This window comes from Girardinichthys multiradiatus, chromosome 5 (genome assembly GCF_021462225.1).
Source record: "Girardinichthys multiradiatus isolate DD_20200921_A chromosome 5, DD_fGirMul_XY1, whole genome shotgun sequence".
NCBI lineage: Eukaryota > Metazoa > Chordata > Actinopteri > Cyprinodontiformes > Goodeidae > Girardinichthys > Girardinichthys multiradiatus.
Window position 1 is genome coordinate 41,546,229 of NC_061798.1, and position 19,336 is coordinate 41,565,564.

Consider the following 19,336-nt stretch of genomic DNA (forward strand, 5'->3'; position numbering starts at 1 on the left):
GTTGAAAGGCCTCCTTACCAGCACCCTAATCTTCGGCTCCCTCCACAGATTCAAGCCAGGACTCTGGCTGGACTTTTCCAAATTATTAATACTACTTCCAGTCAGAAGTAACATTTAGGTAAAATTAAAAGATTAAACTTAAATCTGCCAATGATATGAATAATTTTGAGTTTAACCATACCTACTCGCATGATAGCACATAAGCTTTGCCCCGGCACAGCTGTCTCTGAGAAGCCCCTTTTCCAAAACACAGAAAAAGGATAGGTTGCCTATTTGCAATCTCCATTTGTTTTGTGAAAGGACTGATGCAATGACGGGATTAAAGGTCAGCCCGCCTCTCTTATGCGCCTTACTCGCCAAGCGAGGTACTCACACCACCACGTCAGCTGACTTGTACAGGGCCAAGCCAGCTTCGTGGGTCGAGGGAGGGATGTAGTGATGCTGCTGTCAGTGCCACACCAAATTATGTGTCCTTGCACACTGCTGGTGTAATTTCTAAAATTTCAGAGATGTATGGGGTATTGCTGCCTCCATTTGTGATTTCCTTTCCAGTATTTGCGGATTTATGAGGTAAATATTTTATGAAAAAGGTGTCAGGAAGAAGAGACATGCTAAAAGAAGACTCCAGACTCACATGACCCTATTTTAAATAGGTATTGCATCTATTCTCTTGCTTTATATTGTTGCTGACTTTACTCCATTGATTCATACAAGCCCAACATCAACGGAAACACTACCACTACTACCGCTGCTGCCACCACGCTTCGGCGGCAAGACTGCAACCTTGAGTTTGCAGTCTTGTTTTTCTATCCTATTTTGAGTGATAGCCCTAAAAATGAAACTTTTAAATTGTTACTGCAATATTTTTCCTTGAAATGTCTTTTGTTGAGACACAAAAGAGAGACCCAACAACATTCTCCATTTGGACAATTTGCACACTGCTGGTTAATCTGTGCATACACAGCATTTGAATTTAGACATCTAATGACCTACTCAGACCTTTCAGGAAAATAACAATTAACAAATGGAAAGTCCAGATCTTGATCCCATTAAGATACTGGGGAGTGACCTGAAACGGGCTGAACATGCAAGAAACCCTCAAACAATATAAACCAGAAGGCTATCTATTCTCTTCATACTTAAAATGCCAAATTCCAATCTGCTTTACCTTTCCACTTTCTTCTCCTTCTCTGCCATTTCAACTGGTCTACATCACCTCAGACCCATGTGGTGATGCATGATTCTGCATTTCTTCAGGAATTAATTGTCCTGTAATCACTTTAGCTAGGTAGTCATATCGTCCACAGTTTGTACCTAATCTGACAGACGATTTCCCCCAACACTGTACATAGTCGTTGTCCCATGTTGTGCACAGGATAAGTCTTTGAGACACCCAGTCGCTTTAAATACCTCAGTGATTTAGCACAGCTTAGCATTTAGAAGCCATAATACAAAATGTCACATTAGTTTTATTACCCTTAATATGCAGCTTAGAATAATAGCCTTAGCTAAAACCATTGTGATGGTCCCATTACAGCAGAAAACCAGCATAGCTCTGGCAGGCCGCTAACCTACAGGTGGAATCCCATTAGCATGCCGCACTTGTAGTCCATAGTGTCTCAGTGTCTGTGTCTGATTTGACAGGCTCTTTTTCTCACTCCAAGTCTTAAATGGAAAAATACTCTGCTCTCCATTTACGTTATAATGGAAGATTGGAAGGGTAGGAGTGAGAGAGGGATGGAGGGAAAGAGAGAAGGAAGAAAACTAAAGAAAGGAAAGACGTAGAGGACATTACATAGCAGTTTGTGCTGGTAGCGGTCCAAAGTGGTGAATGGGAAATGTGACAGATTAGTGTGAGCAATGATAACCAGGAGAGACAATGATTGCAGGCTGTCAGCCGCTCAACCTGTTCAGTCCTGCTGCTGCTGACTGAGCACTCGAACACTGATTTAAAAAAAAACATAAGATGCACAAAACGACTCCGCAAAGATACAAAAGAACTCCCAGTCAAATTAGCACTGCTTAAATTGGTGAAAAGGAGCAGAATAAAGGTTACTGGTTTTACAGAATCAGGCAAGTATTTGGTGTCTGTGTGTGAGCGTGTGCTTTGGTACCTTCCAGCTAAAACATAGGCTGGTCTGTGTCGCAGACACGAGGCTGAGGTTGGAGGGATAGGTGTCAGGGGCAGCCTGTAGTGTTTGAATCAGCCTAGAGGGGGCGCTCATTGGACTGGAGCCGACGATGTTCACCTGCTGCATCCTGAACCTGGAGGTCACAAAAAGCATACTTTAAACACAACGGATTAAATGTAAAAACAGTGAAATGAGGTATGTGGGCATTGAAACAGAGTCTGTTGCAAGACGTTTCATTTACACCATGTGTCATTTGGTACCTGCTTTGTCAATAAAGGATTTAATTTATTTTATAGAAACAACAATTTTTTTACTACAGGAAATGTGGTTACAGAGTTAATCAGTGTTCATAATCTTTTATATTTTATATAAGACCTCAGGTCCAAACCGGGATCTTAACAAAAATAAAAGGAAACGGGGTGTAATATGAAGCTTTTGGAAAATATTGTACATTAAATCAACCATGAGACTGTTTTGTACTGTTTATCTCCATATTTCATAATAATACTTAAATATAAAGAAAATGAACTGATGTGCTATGGTTTAGCTACATGGGTACAAATTAAATTAGCAATCTGTGGCCACAAAATCGGGGTCAGAATTGTCAAAGTGACGAATTGCCAAGATAGACTTAACAAAGAGTTAATATCAACTAGAACTGTAAGCAGTTATAAAGGCCACCCTTACAAGTATTTTTCCACCCACTTCCTTGCGACACTCATCCCTCCCCTATTATTTAACTCATATATATATATATATTGACCTTTTTTAAACTACATCTTTTATATACAATTTGAAATAAGTGTTTATCATCTTTAGCATATAGTGTTAATATGTTTTACTGAAATCAAAGGGGTAAACTACATCAAATAATGTTTTAAACAGTTTATCAGAGACGTCTAAGAAAGAATTGTGTCAAACGTCCTGGGAGTACTTTACACAGGCAGGCTCTCAACATTAACATGTTAACATTTACTTTAAAGGAACTGGAGCCTGAATGTCTATCAAAAGGCTTGTATTTTGGAGCCCAATTAATGGTATTATTCAAGAGAAGACAGAGCAAATATTGATGAGGACTAGCATACATCATTCAAGCTATCCAGAGGCATAAATGGACTGGTACTTAACCTCCGGCTAGCAGGGGGCCCTAAAGAGCCCTTGAGTTCTCACAGAGTACAGATCTTAAAACTTGTTTAAGCGTTTGTTAAGTTTTTGGCTCCGGCTCAATTTGCCCCCAGTTCAAATAATTTCATTCGCAGTTTCGAGCCTCATTGTTGCCAGTTTGTCCCGTTCTACTCCCATTCTCTACCTGTAAACAAACATCTACTTAAATCATTTCATATCAGCTTATTATTCTTTTTAGTTAAGAATTCTCATGAAGTATGGAGACAATCAGTCATAAAAGTACACAAATCACCTGCATCATGAAGCACTGCAAACAGCAAATGACTGCAGGAGAAAAGCATTAAATCAGAAATATAATCATCAAAACCTTGGACATTTCACATATAGGTTTCACCTTCTCAAAAGCTTTATCCCAACTTCTATTTATCTAATAAACAAAGCTGACTGGCTGACCTCATTGTCATACAATAAGTCTCAGGCATTCATTGCTGGTCTGCTAGTTAACTCTAAAACATGTCTTGAATGCACAATGAGCATACAATTGGGCAGGGTGGTGCTGTGGGGCCCAGGGTTCTGTTTAGGGCCCCATTTAACTGTGGGCCGGTTCTGCATATCATTGACACAAGGACACCTTTCATCACGCTGAAGTAGCGGCGAGTCAAACAGAGGAAAGTATATGCGGCCTATGTCAAACAGTCAGTGATAAGTTAAGAAAAAAACTGATGTCTCTGCCACAAGAACATTAAGTTACCTTAACTAAACTCAACCATTAACACACTTGAATCTAAACTCTAAAACATGAATACACAAATTTAAATGCACAGAAAGCTTAAATATATATTCCTGCAGATTACTGCTGCATTGCTCCTAATTAGTGGCCAGTTTTGCCCAATTTTGACTCTGCATCTGGTTAGAAACTGATTCTTGCATGGAGTCAGTAAGGCCCCCTTCCCACCTGATCAGGACCAAACTGCAACGTTAAAATTCAGTCAGAAAATAGATGGTCTTTGCCAATTCTTGGAGAAATCTTCAGGGGTGTGTCAAGAATGCCCTGAGCTTCCCATTAGATGTGATGAAGCTCAAAGGTGTTGGTGGTTTAAATATTGAGGTGGAAGCATATCACATAGTGTAGCATAGTTGCTGCTTCAGAGAACCTGAAGCTTCTGACCTCCTTCCAAGACACCCTGGCTGGCAGCACCTTCAGAGACTTATTGTAACACTCTTAACATCGCAGTTACAAGTGCTGCGATCCGCTGCTGCTCTGGATTATCCCAAAAAATCTAACCAAGAAGCTGTAACAAACAACTCATGCTCTTTATTCCAAAAAATACAGGCCCCTTGCAGATACTAATGAATTAAGACAATACACACACATCTCCAAACTGTGCATAGATTTAGATTTGATTGTTGCTAAAGCTGCTGGAAAACTGTTTCCTATCTTGCAGTAAATGCTAATGTATTGAAAAACATGCTACTTGAATGGGTCTAAACTTGAGGAAACAAAGAGGATTTTATAAAACACCAGTCCTGTCAGGTCTGATAAGAATGTGTGGGTGTGTTCCCATTCGACCGGTACATGTGCATTGGCATTAACGTTCAACATTTTTTAACGTGTCCGGACAAGACATTTTCCTTCTGCTGTGACTTTGTCTTCTCATCTGGGAATGAATAAACAATCATCTCGAAGTGCTCCATGGTGGTCAGATAGTTAGAACCTACACAACCAGATTAACTGTTTAAAAGGGATCTCCAATGATTTCCAGCATTTTCCTGGTGAAAGAAACAAACAGTACTAATGATTTGAGATGAATATTTGTTATTAATGAAGTGTACTGTGTGCCGTCATGGCTTCTTGATAAAACTGTCAGAGAATGGTGTAAATATTTTACCCTACCTCACTGAGAAGATAAGTGTAGGTATAGCCTGATTTAAAACCTTCAAAGGTTAGAGAAAGTGCCAAACTGTTCCAAATGTTTTAGCTATTAAATTATTGAATAGTAAAAATCAGTTGAAGTTCTTCATGAGCAGCTCTTTAGTTGTCTGGGAGCAGCAAATAGGGAGTCAGTAAAATGGCCATATTGAATCATACAGACAAAAACATTCATGAGAAAACGTTTGTTGCTTCTAAATGCAGCCATGCTTCAGTGTGGCTGTGATAAAATGTGACTCTTTTGTCTGAGAGACTACATCTATGAGCTGTTGTCAGGATGCAAAGAGAGACGAGAAGTACAGACAAGTGCAACGCTTCATCTAACATCCCAGTGGCTCTGCCTGTGTGGATATGTGCCAGAATCCCATCACAGATGAAAACAGAGATATTCATGGTTGATGCCAACATTCTACAATTTTCAATACTTAAATTTCCAGATTTCCCACATCCTTTTAGCCAATGTTCTAACTTACAAACAGACGGACCAGTGCACTTCTACACTGGTATCTGATTATATATGAAAACTCCATAAAACAGACAGGTAAAATGGATGGATGGATGGATGGATTTTTTGTCAATAGGCCAAGGAATAAGAGTCTGGAAATAAAAATGTTTTCTCAATTCTTATCCAGACCTGGATTTTGAAATCAGGAGACATGTAAGGACAGCAGACTGATAAGGAAAAGGAAAGAAGAGGAAGAGCTGCTAATAAAAGAGTGAACATATTCATCTCCCCTGCTCTCCTTGTCTCTCATTCTGTGCCTGTTCTCCAGTTTAATGCTTTCTGCTGCCCTTCCAACTTTCTCATCAGCGTTCCTCTCCCCTGCCCTCCTCCCTTCCCCCTCCGTTCTCCTGTAGCTAGTTTCCAGCAGAGTAATAAGGATTTGCATGCTGCAGCTGTGAAGGTGCTGACAAACAGAAAAGTCTCAGATGGAACTGTCTGTGTGCCTGTGTGATTTATCGAACTTCACCTGAGCCTTACGATACTGCAGAAACTGCCGAAGAGTGAGATTTTGTGTAAGTTGGAATGTGTGCATAAGGTGATGTGTGAGGTGCAGACTGCTCACCTGTACTGAGTATAGGGAGTTAGGCTGGGGATCTCCAGCGTGTCTGCATTCGGCTCGTTGTCTTTCTGGTGAACAACTCTCCATTCCTCCTCCTTCCCGTCCTTCTTCACCACCTGTTAAATAGGGAGCATGTTGCAGAACAGGCCTCCTCCTGCTGTGTTTTGCCATTGGCACTAACCACTGAAATATAGTCTCAGTGTAAACATACCTGTCCTTCAACGATCCATCTGGATATGGCGGTCTTGCCGTCAGAACCAGGGTGGAACCTGAGCGTTGCTGTTCGAGGACTGATGTTAGAGATGACTAGGTTTGAAGGAACCCCGGGAAGCTCTGCAAACACACCAGAAGAGATGCAACCAATTAAAATATCACCTAAAAGTTAATTTACTACAGTAATTAAATTAAAAAACTCATAAATTATATAGATCCATTAAACAAAGAGTGATATATTTCAAGCGATTATTTATTTTTATCTTGACGATTATGACTTATAGCTAAAGAGAATCTGAAATTATATTTCTTAGAACGTGAGGACTTTGTCTCTGGTAATTTTGTTCTGTGCTTCAGGTTTCTCATATGTTGGTTTTTGGTAATCTAAACATCTGTGTTTTATTCATTTCTTGTTTTGTTCCTATAAAAACGTCTCCTGGTTTGCTTTGCTTTATTTGGCTTTGTATATGTTGTTTATTTGATGTTCAGTCATGTTTAGTTATTATTTATCTGATACTTGTGTTCTGCTTGTGTTTTGCTACCTTCACTACATTTAGTTAATCAGTCTCACCTGTTGCCCCTCCAATAACCATCCTCCCAGTATTTAGGTTCCCTGTTTGAACGACTGCTTGCTGGACTCTCTGTCTCTTGCCAGGAATTTCTCTTCTAGCATTCTCTTCATGATGCTTCCAGTTTTTTAAAGTATGATTTTCTTTTTTAACATTTCTTCTGTCTGCTTCCTGCCCACACTTGGCTTATATTACATCACCCTACATGACAGTGGATAAATGGAAAACATCAATTGTCTTACACTTATCTGAGATACGGCTGTGGGGAAATACATGTTAACAGAACCTGGGCTCCCTGAACACATCAGCCCTGGCAGAAGATGGTCACCTCTATTCTTGCCTGAAAAACCTCCAAAGGGAGGCAGCCAGGGGGCATTCTCATCAGATACCGGAACCATTTTAACTTTCAAAAAAACCTAGAGAATGAAATCAGCATCTCCATAAATCTTGCCTGCAGAGGGAAGTCTGAAAAATGTCCAAGAGGACGGCTGAGACTTGAGAAAACAGTGGACCAACACCAACAGGCCAAATCATCAGTGATTGTGGAAACTTCATGTTGGACCTGAAGTAACTTAGATTCTGTGCGATTCTAACCTTCCTCCAGAGTTGGGACCTTAATTTCAAAATGAAATGTAACATTTACTTTTGTTTGAAAAGGTCCAGTCCAGTACCTTAGCATTTTTTGATGTCACTGGTTCAGGAGTGGCTTAAGACGGTTGTATGTCATTTCCTGGACACATCTGTATGTGGTAGCTTTAAAGATGTTACTCCAGCTGCATTTCACAACTTCTGAACTCCATCACAATACTGTCAAGGCTGTGATTATCCCTCATGCTTTTGCAAGATTTTATACAACACTTTTTCCTTCCACACAACATTCCATGCTTGACATTCCTTAATGGCTGCCCTCTGGAAAACTCCTAGTAGTCTTCCTCATGATTTTGTAGACCCAAACATGTGATTTCTGTAAAAAATCCTTTTTATTGGTTTCATGTCATGTTCACATTTTCTGAGAAACTCAAATATGGGTTTTCATTAGCTGTAAGCCATAATCATCAGAATTAACAGAAATACATGCTTGACATACATCCCTCTATGTGTAATGAATCTCTACCATTTCACATTTCAAACTGAATTACAGAAGTAAATACATTTTTTGAGAATGTTTTTATTGGGATGCGCCTGCAGGTTTTACACAAGGCTGCAAAGAAACTCGTGTAAATTTAGCCATTATCCTGAAACTCCCTTTCCACTCATGAAGTTATACTTTTACAGGCATATAAAATATTACTAGACCAAAACCTGTGGCTTTATCGCCTTCATAATAATGTTATTTATGAAAAGAGAAATCTGTGTACTGCAATTTTACCATTTCAAAAGGTCCTCATAAATACGCAGAGATAAAAACACCTCAGCTTCTTGGTATTATTGCATAAAGATGCAAAACTCTTTTTATTTACAGAGACCAGCATTTTGGTCAAGAAGAAAAGGACAGAAGCATGTTGGGAGTTATGATTATTGATTGATTAATCTTGATCAATAATTATAATTAAAAATCATAATTTGACAAAATCAATTTCTTAACCAAAATCCTCATTTATGAATCAAGACCAGAGATGTTTCTGGTGTTGTAATTGTGGCTCAACGCCTTTGACAATTACAACCGTTAAATACTCCGTAATAATTAATAACTATTATAAGAGATTTCACTGTTTAATCGACCGTTTCTGCCGAAACGTGTGGAACTTTAACCTTATCTTGACTGACGAATAACTCTTGCCCAAAATAAACACAGAACGCCTTCTGTTATCATCTATGTGAATATTTATTAAATCACCTACTCAACATGCAAAGTTCTACATAAAAGGGGTAAAATATCTAACTAAGCAAAATAAAGCAAAACAGCAGTGGGTGTGTATTGAATCAACCAGCAGTTATGGCAAAAATGAGAATATGACGAAGGGGTGTGGGGGTGAGTGGAGGTGGAGCACAGCTCCAACTGTAACTCAGTTATACTCAGTCATAAAACCTCCCCCAACTCCTGAGCAGACAAAGAGTTATAAAACTTTTGGCGGCAAGCTAGCGAGCAGTGAAATTGAAGACAAAGAAAAATGGGGAATTTCACCATGAGGTTATTTTAGCAGTCTAGTCTCACAGCGCACCTGCGCTGACTCTCAGGTGGTAAAATACCCCACAAAACACACACAGAGCTGGGAGCACAGCTGCTTCCAGACATCAAAACGGCACATCAAAGTTTCAATAACAAGGTTACATGCACATATCATTCAGAACACATTAGATTCTAACTAGCGAATCTCATCGCACTAAGACCTCCTACTCTGCCCAGGCTTTCTAAGAAAGAAATAAAATAAAGGATGGGTATTACTTGTTGTCGGCTTTCTTCTGAGCGGGGTCGAGCGAGGAAGGGAAAAAGGGGGGGTGAAGCGTTGCTGCGCGTCCGCAGTTAAACTCCAAGAAAGCGGTCAGTCTTCGTCCTTTGGCCTCCTTGGCAAAAAGGGGAAAAACGTGATCTGACCATCAAAGTTGACTTAGGATGAAACACGGTGGCGGTTCGTCTCCTCGAAACTCCGTGTTTTTAGTTACGTGTTAAACTCACGTCTTCGATCGGCAAAGTGAAATTTCTGGCCTTCTTAGTCCAGAAACCTCAGTTATGAATTGTTCGTTGGCCAACGCGAGAGAATAAATGAAATCCACTCGGGACTCTTCTCCAGGTGATGCTTCAGATGTTGGTGATCGGGTCACGATCTCCAGCTGAAGGCGGGGTGTTCAAAATGGAGGCCCTGTTATATAGCATCTTGTGACGTCAGACTTGGGACACCTCGTAATATCAGTCGTAGTGTTCGACGGGATATGTCGGAGCGGACTGTCCTGGATATAAAATGGTCGATGCTGTTGGAAAGGCATAGTGACGTCCCGCACCGTGCAAGTAGTCCAATATTCAGCAAACAAATGGTCCAACAAGCATCACAGCATGACAAATTATTTCAGCAGAGTGTATTAAAGGAAAAGAACTTCAAAAATAACACTTTCTGCCAAGACTTTTCTGTTGAGCTACAAAACAATGTATTAAAACATTAAAATGTTCAGAACAAGGGGTGTCACTTTACCAACATTTCAAAGTCCATACCAATACTAAGAAAAATATGTCAACAATTTTTTGAAGGCACATGGTTCTTTATAGTTAAGATAAGAAAATGAATATTCTTCTTTAACTTCTTTAATTGGAGCAAAACCAACAGGTTTTTAGAAAGTTTCACTTCCCTCTTTGGTAAATCAGCAGACAACATATATCTTGGTATTAATTATCCTCAATGGAAGTATGTATCTTTGTGCAATTATTTTTATTTATTATAATTGCTTCCATTTGCTTGTCAATTTAATTTTAGGGACAAATAAAGGCTCCTTCTGCACCAAAATAAATTATGATTTAAACTTTATAGATCTGACGCATACAAAACACATTTTCTACAGTGTAAACAAGGACCTGGTCTATGCAAATGTATTCAGCAGCACCCTTGTATAAGTTTTTGTCTTTCTGGTAATTTTGTCTAATATTTTAGTAATTTAGTGGTCAATAGTGATTAACTACAGCAGCAGGATAGGTTGTTACGGGTTTGTATTTTTTCTGCTCTAATAACATTAGCCTTCAATGCCTTTACAGCTAAACAGATGAGTAAAGGAGGGGGTTTGTTTTGTTGCTTTACCATTTCAAGATCCAATATTCAAGATTCTTTATTGTCATTATGTCACCATAATGAAATGTAACTCAAAAGGTACACATGTAGCCAACTCGGCAGTCAGCTGATTAACATTTCCCTGCATTAATTCGTACCAGAGTCAAACAGGTACGACGGAGAGTTGTGTAGTTTGGAACTGCGCACCTTGGAAGCATATTTTGACAGGGGAGCTCAGACCGACAGAACTCCACCCGTGTCCAAAGCTAATGTTTAAACAGGTAGAGTTAGCTTATGTTGTCCGGGAGGTTTACTATTTCAGTGCTGCAGATACAGGGGCTTTACTGACTTTTTTAAGTTGCTCTCATGCATCCATGGGTTAGCTTGTGGCGTTAGTACAGCTAGCATCACTAAGCATTTCCTTTTTTTCCTGCCTCCGATCCTTGCTTTTTTGTTTGCCTTGCTGGGTAAGGGTCGCATACGTATTTTTATGGATGTACTTTTCATGTTATCAGAGTTTAAACTTCCAGTAGCAGCTCGTTGTTTTGGTCAGCTGAAGCTGCCAGGAGGGGAGGAGCTGAGTGTCTCTGTTATTGCAGCGCTGCTGCTGGAAGAAGTGCGACCATTTAGACAAATGTGAATGGGTGTGTGGTTTGATTTTAATGCAAATGAGTATCTTTGAATAACTGTTTTTTTTTTTTGACAACCCTAGTCACAACCGCAACACTTTTTATCTGTAATAAACTTACTACAACTGAGAAAAGGCAAAGGGAGGAAATAATGTTTCAAATTATGAGTTAAGTATAAAAAGGATTGCAGGAAAATTGCCACTAGCACTTTTTTAAAAGGAGTCCATCTTCTGGCGTGGGAAATACAAATATAGAAAGTTAATTTTAAGTCAAGCACTTGCACTTGTGCTACAGTGTCTATATCTTTCTGCTCTGTCAGAGCAATTTATTTCCTTTTTTCTTTTTCCAAGGTCGACAATACAGTACAGAGAAAGATAAATCTGAAGAGCAGCGAGGGCCATCAGGAATAAATGCATCGTCCACTATGTTCCATTTAACGCCTGTAAATGTCTGAATAGGCAGCAAAGCTGTGAAATTACGTTTGACCCATTCTCATTCTGACTTTGTTCCATCTCCATGGGAATAATAAGAGGCAGGAAGTAGGCAGGTTGGGTGACCAGCTGTGTCAGGGGAGAGGAACGAGGAGCTGAAACACAAAGACTTCACAGGGAGATAATAACCAGCCCCCTCCTCTACCTGATAACTTGGGAAAAATCTCTATCACACAGAAACAATGGCCAGAAAATCAGCAGGATATACAGACGTGAACAAATTTCATGTGAAACCTGTGAAATATCAGAAACTCATATTTTACAAAGTAGGATTATCTCACATTAAACAATTTATAAAATAAAACTATAATCTGGGTTAATTTATGGAGCAGAGTAAAAATGAATCTGGTGGCAAACTTGTTGGAAATCCTACTACTAGTAGTAATACTTTGCACAGCCCCTTTTTTGCCAACAGGACAGCAGTCACTCATCTCCTATGACATTTAACGAGGCTGGGACATACAGAGAGAGGGATATTTTCTCTTCTCACTGCAGAGGTTTTCTGTAGGATTTACGTCTGGGGTCTCAGATGAGTCTAACAAGTTTTCTTTGGAAGACAACCAGCAGTTTCTATTAGCTTCGAATTAGTAACTTAGGAGTTTCTGTTTCTTTGGAGCACAAATATGACTGGCCACTCAGCTGGACCATGACCTCAGTTTTTAGTGCCTTTACACACACTGAGCAGGATGGTAGGAGGGGGAATGCCAGGAAGAAACAGGTTTTCTGTCCTACTATCATCGAGGTAAATGTGTGGAGTTTGCTAAATTCTACTGGAACATAACTTTTCTCCAACAAAAACTCCAGCTGGGTTTGGTGTGTAACCAAAAATAAATAGCAATATGTGGAAAAGTAACTTATTTGCACTGTTAAGTACAGTGGAGGGACTGCAATGCTTTGGGCCTGTTTTGCTTTTGAAGGCCCTGGGAACCTTGTTAGGGGGTCTAGCATAAAAAACAGGACATTTTAAATACAAATCATATGGGCTCTTAAAAAACCCAGAAGAAATGAAAATGGGTCATCACCTGGTCTCACCAGAAACAAAATAATTGGTCTTGAGTTTTTTTTTTTACAAAACAAATCTCCTACCTTTCCAATGTTATCCAGACATTCAAAATACTAAAAGATTTTAACATTGTTTAGCGGCCAGTGGTTGACTGTTAAAGAACCGTGCATTGATGCTGTGTGTCTGTGTCTCCTAAAAAGGTAGTGGGAACATTTTTTTTTTCATGGCATCATGAGCCTTTTGAGACTGAAAAACATTTTAAATGAAAACCTGGTGACCTACTCCTATAAACGGGAAATGGGTCGACAAGTTTCAAGGTCCCTGTATCTGTATTCTCCAACCTTGTATAATGTTATGAGTGAAGCGCTGACCTTTTTTAAAAATGGGGCCTATACAAAGTATAGATGGCAGTTGCGTTAACAATTGTGCCACCAGTAACTATGGTAAACATGTCTCAATATTGGATGATTCTTCTTCCTGGAATAAATGTAATCAAATTAAAGGCTGAAGTTTTAGGCAGCTGCATGCATATTTACCAGGGGAGGCAACAAGTGTGTCTGTTTTGGTACACAGGGCATAGAGAAAGAATATAATTTTTTTGTATTTTATAGACAGCATTAAAAAAACCTATAAACACAGAATCGGGAAGGCTTCTTTTTTGGACTAGCTGTCATGAAACATAATTAAGCAACACCTGCTATCCCCAGTAGGCAAATAGTAAACACCTGAACGCCAAGCTTCAGGATATCAATAACAGGAGGAGAGAATAATTGGAAACAGATTTAGCTAACAGTATAAAGAAAAATCTGACAATAGCCTCGCTGATGTAACACATGCTTGTTCACTGACATCTTGCTGATAAAAACCACTGGCTACACACTGAATAGCTGCTTCTGTCACATTTAAAACTGAATGCTGCACTGAGGCTGGGGCAGAACAACAAACACATGGGAACCATTATTTTTTCCACACTTTGCTTTTTAAAACCAGAAATAATTTGAAGAACAATAATAATCTGTTTTGTATGCACAATTCAGCCACAGCTAAATAGTCCTATAAAACGTTTTTTAGATGTCAACCTTTCAAATGCCACACAATTTACACACAACAGACATCTGACAGCTTCTGAATTAAATTGGCATTAGTCATGCAAGCGCCATGTATGACAACAGCTTTTAAAATCTTGTGCTAATGAATCAAATACTTGACAGCTTGCTTCTGTCAATAAAGCTGACAAGCAACACATTACTTTGCTCTCAGCAGCCCAACTCAAACACAATAAAGACAGCCGAACCACTTCTCTGAGATGTGTTTGGTTAACACTTGACGTTTCAAGATTTACTGTAATCCAATGATTTCTGCTGAAGTGCCATCATTGTTGAACATGACATTAACTTACTCATCTGTTAAGGCCAATTGTAAAATCTAATGGTATCACTCAGATTTAGTAAAATATCAAGTGAATTTTCTATTATAACAGGATGTATTAAAGTGACTCTGATCAGTTACAAGTTTAATTTAGTCTCAACCATTTCAGTCAGAAGCACACATGCAGTCATGGTTAGCTTGAACGTCATGTTAATTATAGCCTTTTAATGATACATTTAAATTATTTATTTCTCAAGGTGGACTGATTATACACCATACATCTGCAATGGTTTTTTCAAACAAGAATTTATTGTGGATTTTGTCAACATCCTTACAGGCCTTAACATGTACAAATTTAGACACTGATATTTTTTTAAAAAGTTCATAACCAAGTTGCATGTTGCAGAGAAACCACATGGTTTTTGTGGGCATCACCAAGCTTCTGGCAAAAATCTGGCTGGATATTGGACTCTCTGTAGCATAATGGTGACAATTCACTTAAAATGAGTGCAGATCTGGCTTTTAAGAATAGCTCACAAGTTTACAAGATAGTTGAGGTAATGGCCATTTAAGAAATTTACCAATAGCCTGCTTTATCCTTTCCCAAACCAGTTTGATTTCCTTTTCAAATACCCAACTTTGTTCAAGCTACAATCATTAGACCAAAACGGTTCCTCTTAGATGTAAGAAAAATGGTTAGGGGGTCCAGGACCATAAAGGTTCAAGCCTTAAGATGGAAAATGCTCTAACTCCAGTGTTATTATTTTACATCACCATGAACCGAGAAGAAAAAGTCCAAGAAAAATGCCCCAGCTGTAAAAAACCCTGAAACTCAACCTTTATTTCCATCTACCTGTGTGGACAAACCAAATGTCTTATTTAAAAAAGTATAATGCAAAGACAAGACAAAGATGGAGCTATCTGGACACAATGGAGTAAATACAGTACCAGCTATCGAGTATGGTGGTGGCAGCATCATGTAAGGGGTGATGTACTTCCACGGGTACTGATTCATTGTGCAAATTATTTGGGTTGATTATCCTCTTGGTACACCCAATTGTAACCAAGTTTCAACAGCTTAGCTGTTCATTTGATGTGGAGTTTCCCCCATTTTTTGCATTGTTCCAGCACCAACTGTCAAGCAGGGTGGTGGCAGCATCATGCCGAGGGTCTGTTGCACTTTCAGAGGCACTGGAGCATTGCTCAATGTTCACCTGAAATCAACATGCATTCAGTTAAAGCTTGGTCATAATTGGGTGTTCCAGGGGAACAACAACCTAAAACTCAATTCAGAACAAGTTTACAATAAAAAGGAAAATCTGTGGATTTAGATTAAATGTTGGGTCTATGTCTGGGAAACCATCCAATTTAAATGAACTTTACCAATGTTCCCAAGAAGAGCAGCCAAATATTTAGCAGGAAATGTGATGACTTAAGCCAAATATTGATAGGGGTCTGTTTAGATCTGTTTAGATTTGAGCCTTTATGTAAAGTTGTGGGGGTTGGCCAAAATCCACAATATTTTCAAATGTTCTGTACACATTCTTGTTGTTTCTAAGAATATTGAAATTAACACTTAAAATAGATCATCAAATGTCACCACTCTTCTGTAAATGTATGTAGTAAACTTGTAACGGTTATAATCTGAAAATGTTAATATCAGCTGCTTGGCTTAGATATATGACAAAATTCTCTCAATTCCTTGAATTCATGAATAAGTAAACCAGAGTGTAATCTATGTTTGGTGCATCGCTCCCATCTCTCTGTTCATTCTTTAGTTCTTTCTCCTAATCTTCCATCCTTCGTCCCCCTCACTATCTTTCGCTTTCATGAATTAATCAATAACCTCTGAATCAAAGAACTGTCTGTATCCATCTTGTTTTCACTTTTTCTGCTTTTACTCATAAATTAGTCATTAGAAAATGTTGGGACAGAATTCCTGTTTGTATGACCTCCGGCTTTATGTTTTTCATCCATTCTTTACCACTGCCACACAGTCCATTTGTCAGAGACTTTGGTCTTCTGTTCTTGGAAAATTGCATTTAGTTGCGTTTTCGGTCTCTGTGACCTCCGCTCTTTTTTTTTAGCCGTCTTCTAAATGTCTCATCCCCAACCCAGTTAATTGCTGCATCTTTTCTCTGCAGTTAATCAGCTCTAATGACGCCTGCAACTTGGGCAATCACATGAACTTGTCATGCACACAAAAGCAATTTCTGCACATAGTATACAAACATCGACACGACATCGACTAAGGCACTCCCCGAGTTGCAGTAAATGGCAGACTTTTGTCTGCGAGGGAGAATGTGAAAGCATGTGTCGGTAGTGTGGGTGATGATTCATGGAGGCATAGAAACAGCCACTTATCAGCCTGAAGAATGACAGCGGCTTCATGAGAGCTCATCACTCACATTTACTTTGCCACGCGTGCACACGCTCATGACAAAAAAAACTGTTTCTAAAATCCAGTTTCACCACGCGCGCTCACGTTTGCTTATTTATTTACCGCACCTGGCGGGACTCCAGTGGAGATGGTGGAGGATGTGACCGCGCCCTGTCCTGCACCCGTCAGCGCTGCCACCTGAATCATGTATGCAGTGGTGGTGGTGAGGCCCGTCAGCTGGTACTGCACGGTGGAGTTGGATAAGGAGCGCTCCACGCGGCTTGACTTTATACTGGGCACTTCCCACCACATCATGTAACCTGCAGGGGAGTAAGAAGCATGCCGGGTTAATGAAGGAGCATAAGGACCTGAGCAGGCACACATACACAAACACACCAACACACAGCACCCCTGGAACTTTGTTTTTCAGATACAAATCAGAAAAGTGTGGCATGAATTAGAATTTAGCAGACATTTTGCTGCAATTACAAGTGCAAGCATTTTGGTCCTTGTACCAGCTTTGGATATCTAGGCACTGAAATACATGAGCATTCGTATTTGTACTGTATCTGGACTTTAACTTGGCCACTAACACATAAATATGGTTTAATCTAAACCAGTGGGGTCCAAAGTCAGTCACCAAGGGCCCGTCTCCTGCATGTTTCAGAAGTTGACCTTACTCAGTGTGTCCAAAATGATATGCAGTTAGTTTTCCGCCACACAGTCTTTAGCATGTAGAGTAAATACTTCAGTTTAGGGCTCATCTGACCAGAGGACCTTCTTCCACATGTTTGCTGTGTCCCTTACATGGCTTAAAAACTGCAAACAGGGGTTGTTATGGCTTTCATTCAACACCCCTCCATAAGGATCAGAGTGCCTAAATAATAGTTATCCTATAAACAGATTCTTCAACCTGAACTGTGGATCTATGCAATTCCTCTGGATTTACCAAAAGCCTCTTAGCTGTTTCTCTAAATAATGCTTTCCTTGCCTAGGCTGGCAGTTTAGGTGGAATGTTCATGTTGTTGGGATATAGTTTTATAACCTAACCCTGCATTCAACTTCTCTATGATGCTGTTTTTTTCACAAATGTTTTCTAACAAACATCTGAGACCCTTGTAGAACAACTGTATTTATACTGAGGTTAAATGACACAGGATGTCTCTGTTTACTAACTAGGTGACTTCTGAAGGCAGATGGGTTTTATTTAGGGGTAGCAGAGTAAAGGGGGGAGAATATGGATGCTTTTTAGATTTTTATTTGCAAACAATATTGACTTTGTTATTTTGAACTACTTTGTGTTGCTCTGTCACATAAAATCCCAATATATTGCATTGATACAGGTCCTTCTCAAAATATTAGCATATTGTGATAAAGTTCATTATTTTCCATAATGTCATGATGAAAATTTAACATTCATATATTTTAGATTCATTGCACACTAACTGAAATATTTCAGGTCTTTTATTGTCTTAATACGGATGATTTTGGCATACAGCTCATGAAAACCCAAAATTCCTATCTCACACAATTAGCATATCATTAAAAGGGTCTCTAAACGAGCTATGAACCTAATCATCTGAATCAACGAGTTAACTCTAAACACCTGCAAAAGATTCCTGAGGCCTTTAAAACTCCCAGCCTGGTTCATCACTCAAAACCCCAATCATGGGTAAGACTGCCGACCTGACTGCTGTCCAGAAGGCCACTATTGACACCCTCAAGCAAGAGGGTAAGACACAGAAAGACATTTCTGAACGAATAGGCTGTTCCCAGAGTGCTGTATCAAGGCACCTCAGTGGGAAGTCTGTGGGAAGGAAAAAGTGTGGCAGAAAACGCTGCACAACGAGAAGAGGTGAACGGACCCTGAGGAAGATTGTGGAGAAGGGCCGATTCCAGACCTTGGGGGACCTGCGGAAGCAGTGGACTGAGTCTGGAGTAGAAACATCCAGAGCCACCGTGCACAGGCGTGTGCAGGAAATGGGCTACAGGTGCCACATTCCCCAGGTCAAGCCACTTTTGAACCAGAAACAGCGGCAGAAGCACCTGACCTGGGCTACAGAGAAGCAGCACTGGACTGTTGCTCAGTGGTCCAAAGTACTTTTTTCGGATGAAAGCAAATTCTGCATGTCATTCGGAAATCAAGGTGCCAGAGTCTGGAGGAAGACTGGGGAGAAGGAAATGCCAAAATGCCATAAGTCCAGTGTCAAGTACCCACAGTCAGTGATGGTCTGGGGTGCCGTGTCAGCTGCTGGTGTTGGTCCACTGTGTTTTATCAAGGGCAGGGTCAATGCAGCTAGCTATCAGGAGATTTTGGAGCACTTCATGCTTCCATCTGCTGAAAAGCTTTATGGAGATGAAGATTTCATTTTTCAGCACGACCTGGCACCTGCTCACAGTGCCAAAACCACTGGTAAATGGTTTACTGACCATGGTATCACTGTGCTCAATTGGCCTGCCAACTCTCCTGACCTGAACCCCATAGAGAATCTGTGGGATATTGTGAAGAGAACGTTGAGAGACTCAAGACCCAACACTCTGGATGAGCTAAAGGCCGCTATCGAAGCATCCTGGGCCTCCATAAGACCTCAGCAGTGCCACAGGCTGATTGCCTCCATGCCACGCCGCATTGAAGCAGTCATTTCTGCAAAAGGATTCCCGACCAAGTATTGAGTGCATAACTGTACATGATTATTTGAAGGTTGATGTTTTTTGTATTAAAAACACTTTTCTTTTA

General features: G+C 39.9%; 1 protein-coding gene across 2 annotated transcripts in view; it reads right to left on the minus strand.

Annotated features, from left to right (window-relative positions):
- The window catches only part of LOC124868735 (protein sidekick-1-like), a 421,512-nt gene that overhangs the window by 77,820 nt on the left and 324,356 nt on the right, over positions 1 to 19,336 (minus strand). For both annotated transcript variants that reach the window (XM_047366264.1, XM_047366265.1), the window contains 4 exons: positions 16,728 to 16,919; positions 6,463 to 6,584; positions 6,255 to 6,367; positions 2,115 to 2,265 (listed from right to left, as the gene is read on the minus strand). In XM_047366264.1, the coding sequence (XP_047222220.1) occupies positions 2,115 to 2,265; positions 6,255 to 6,367; positions 6,463 to 6,584; positions 16,728 to 16,919 (578 nt within the window). The remainder of the gene's footprint in view (positions 1 to 2,114; positions 2,266 to 6,254; positions 6,368 to 6,462; positions 6,585 to 16,727; positions 16,920 to 19,336) is intronic.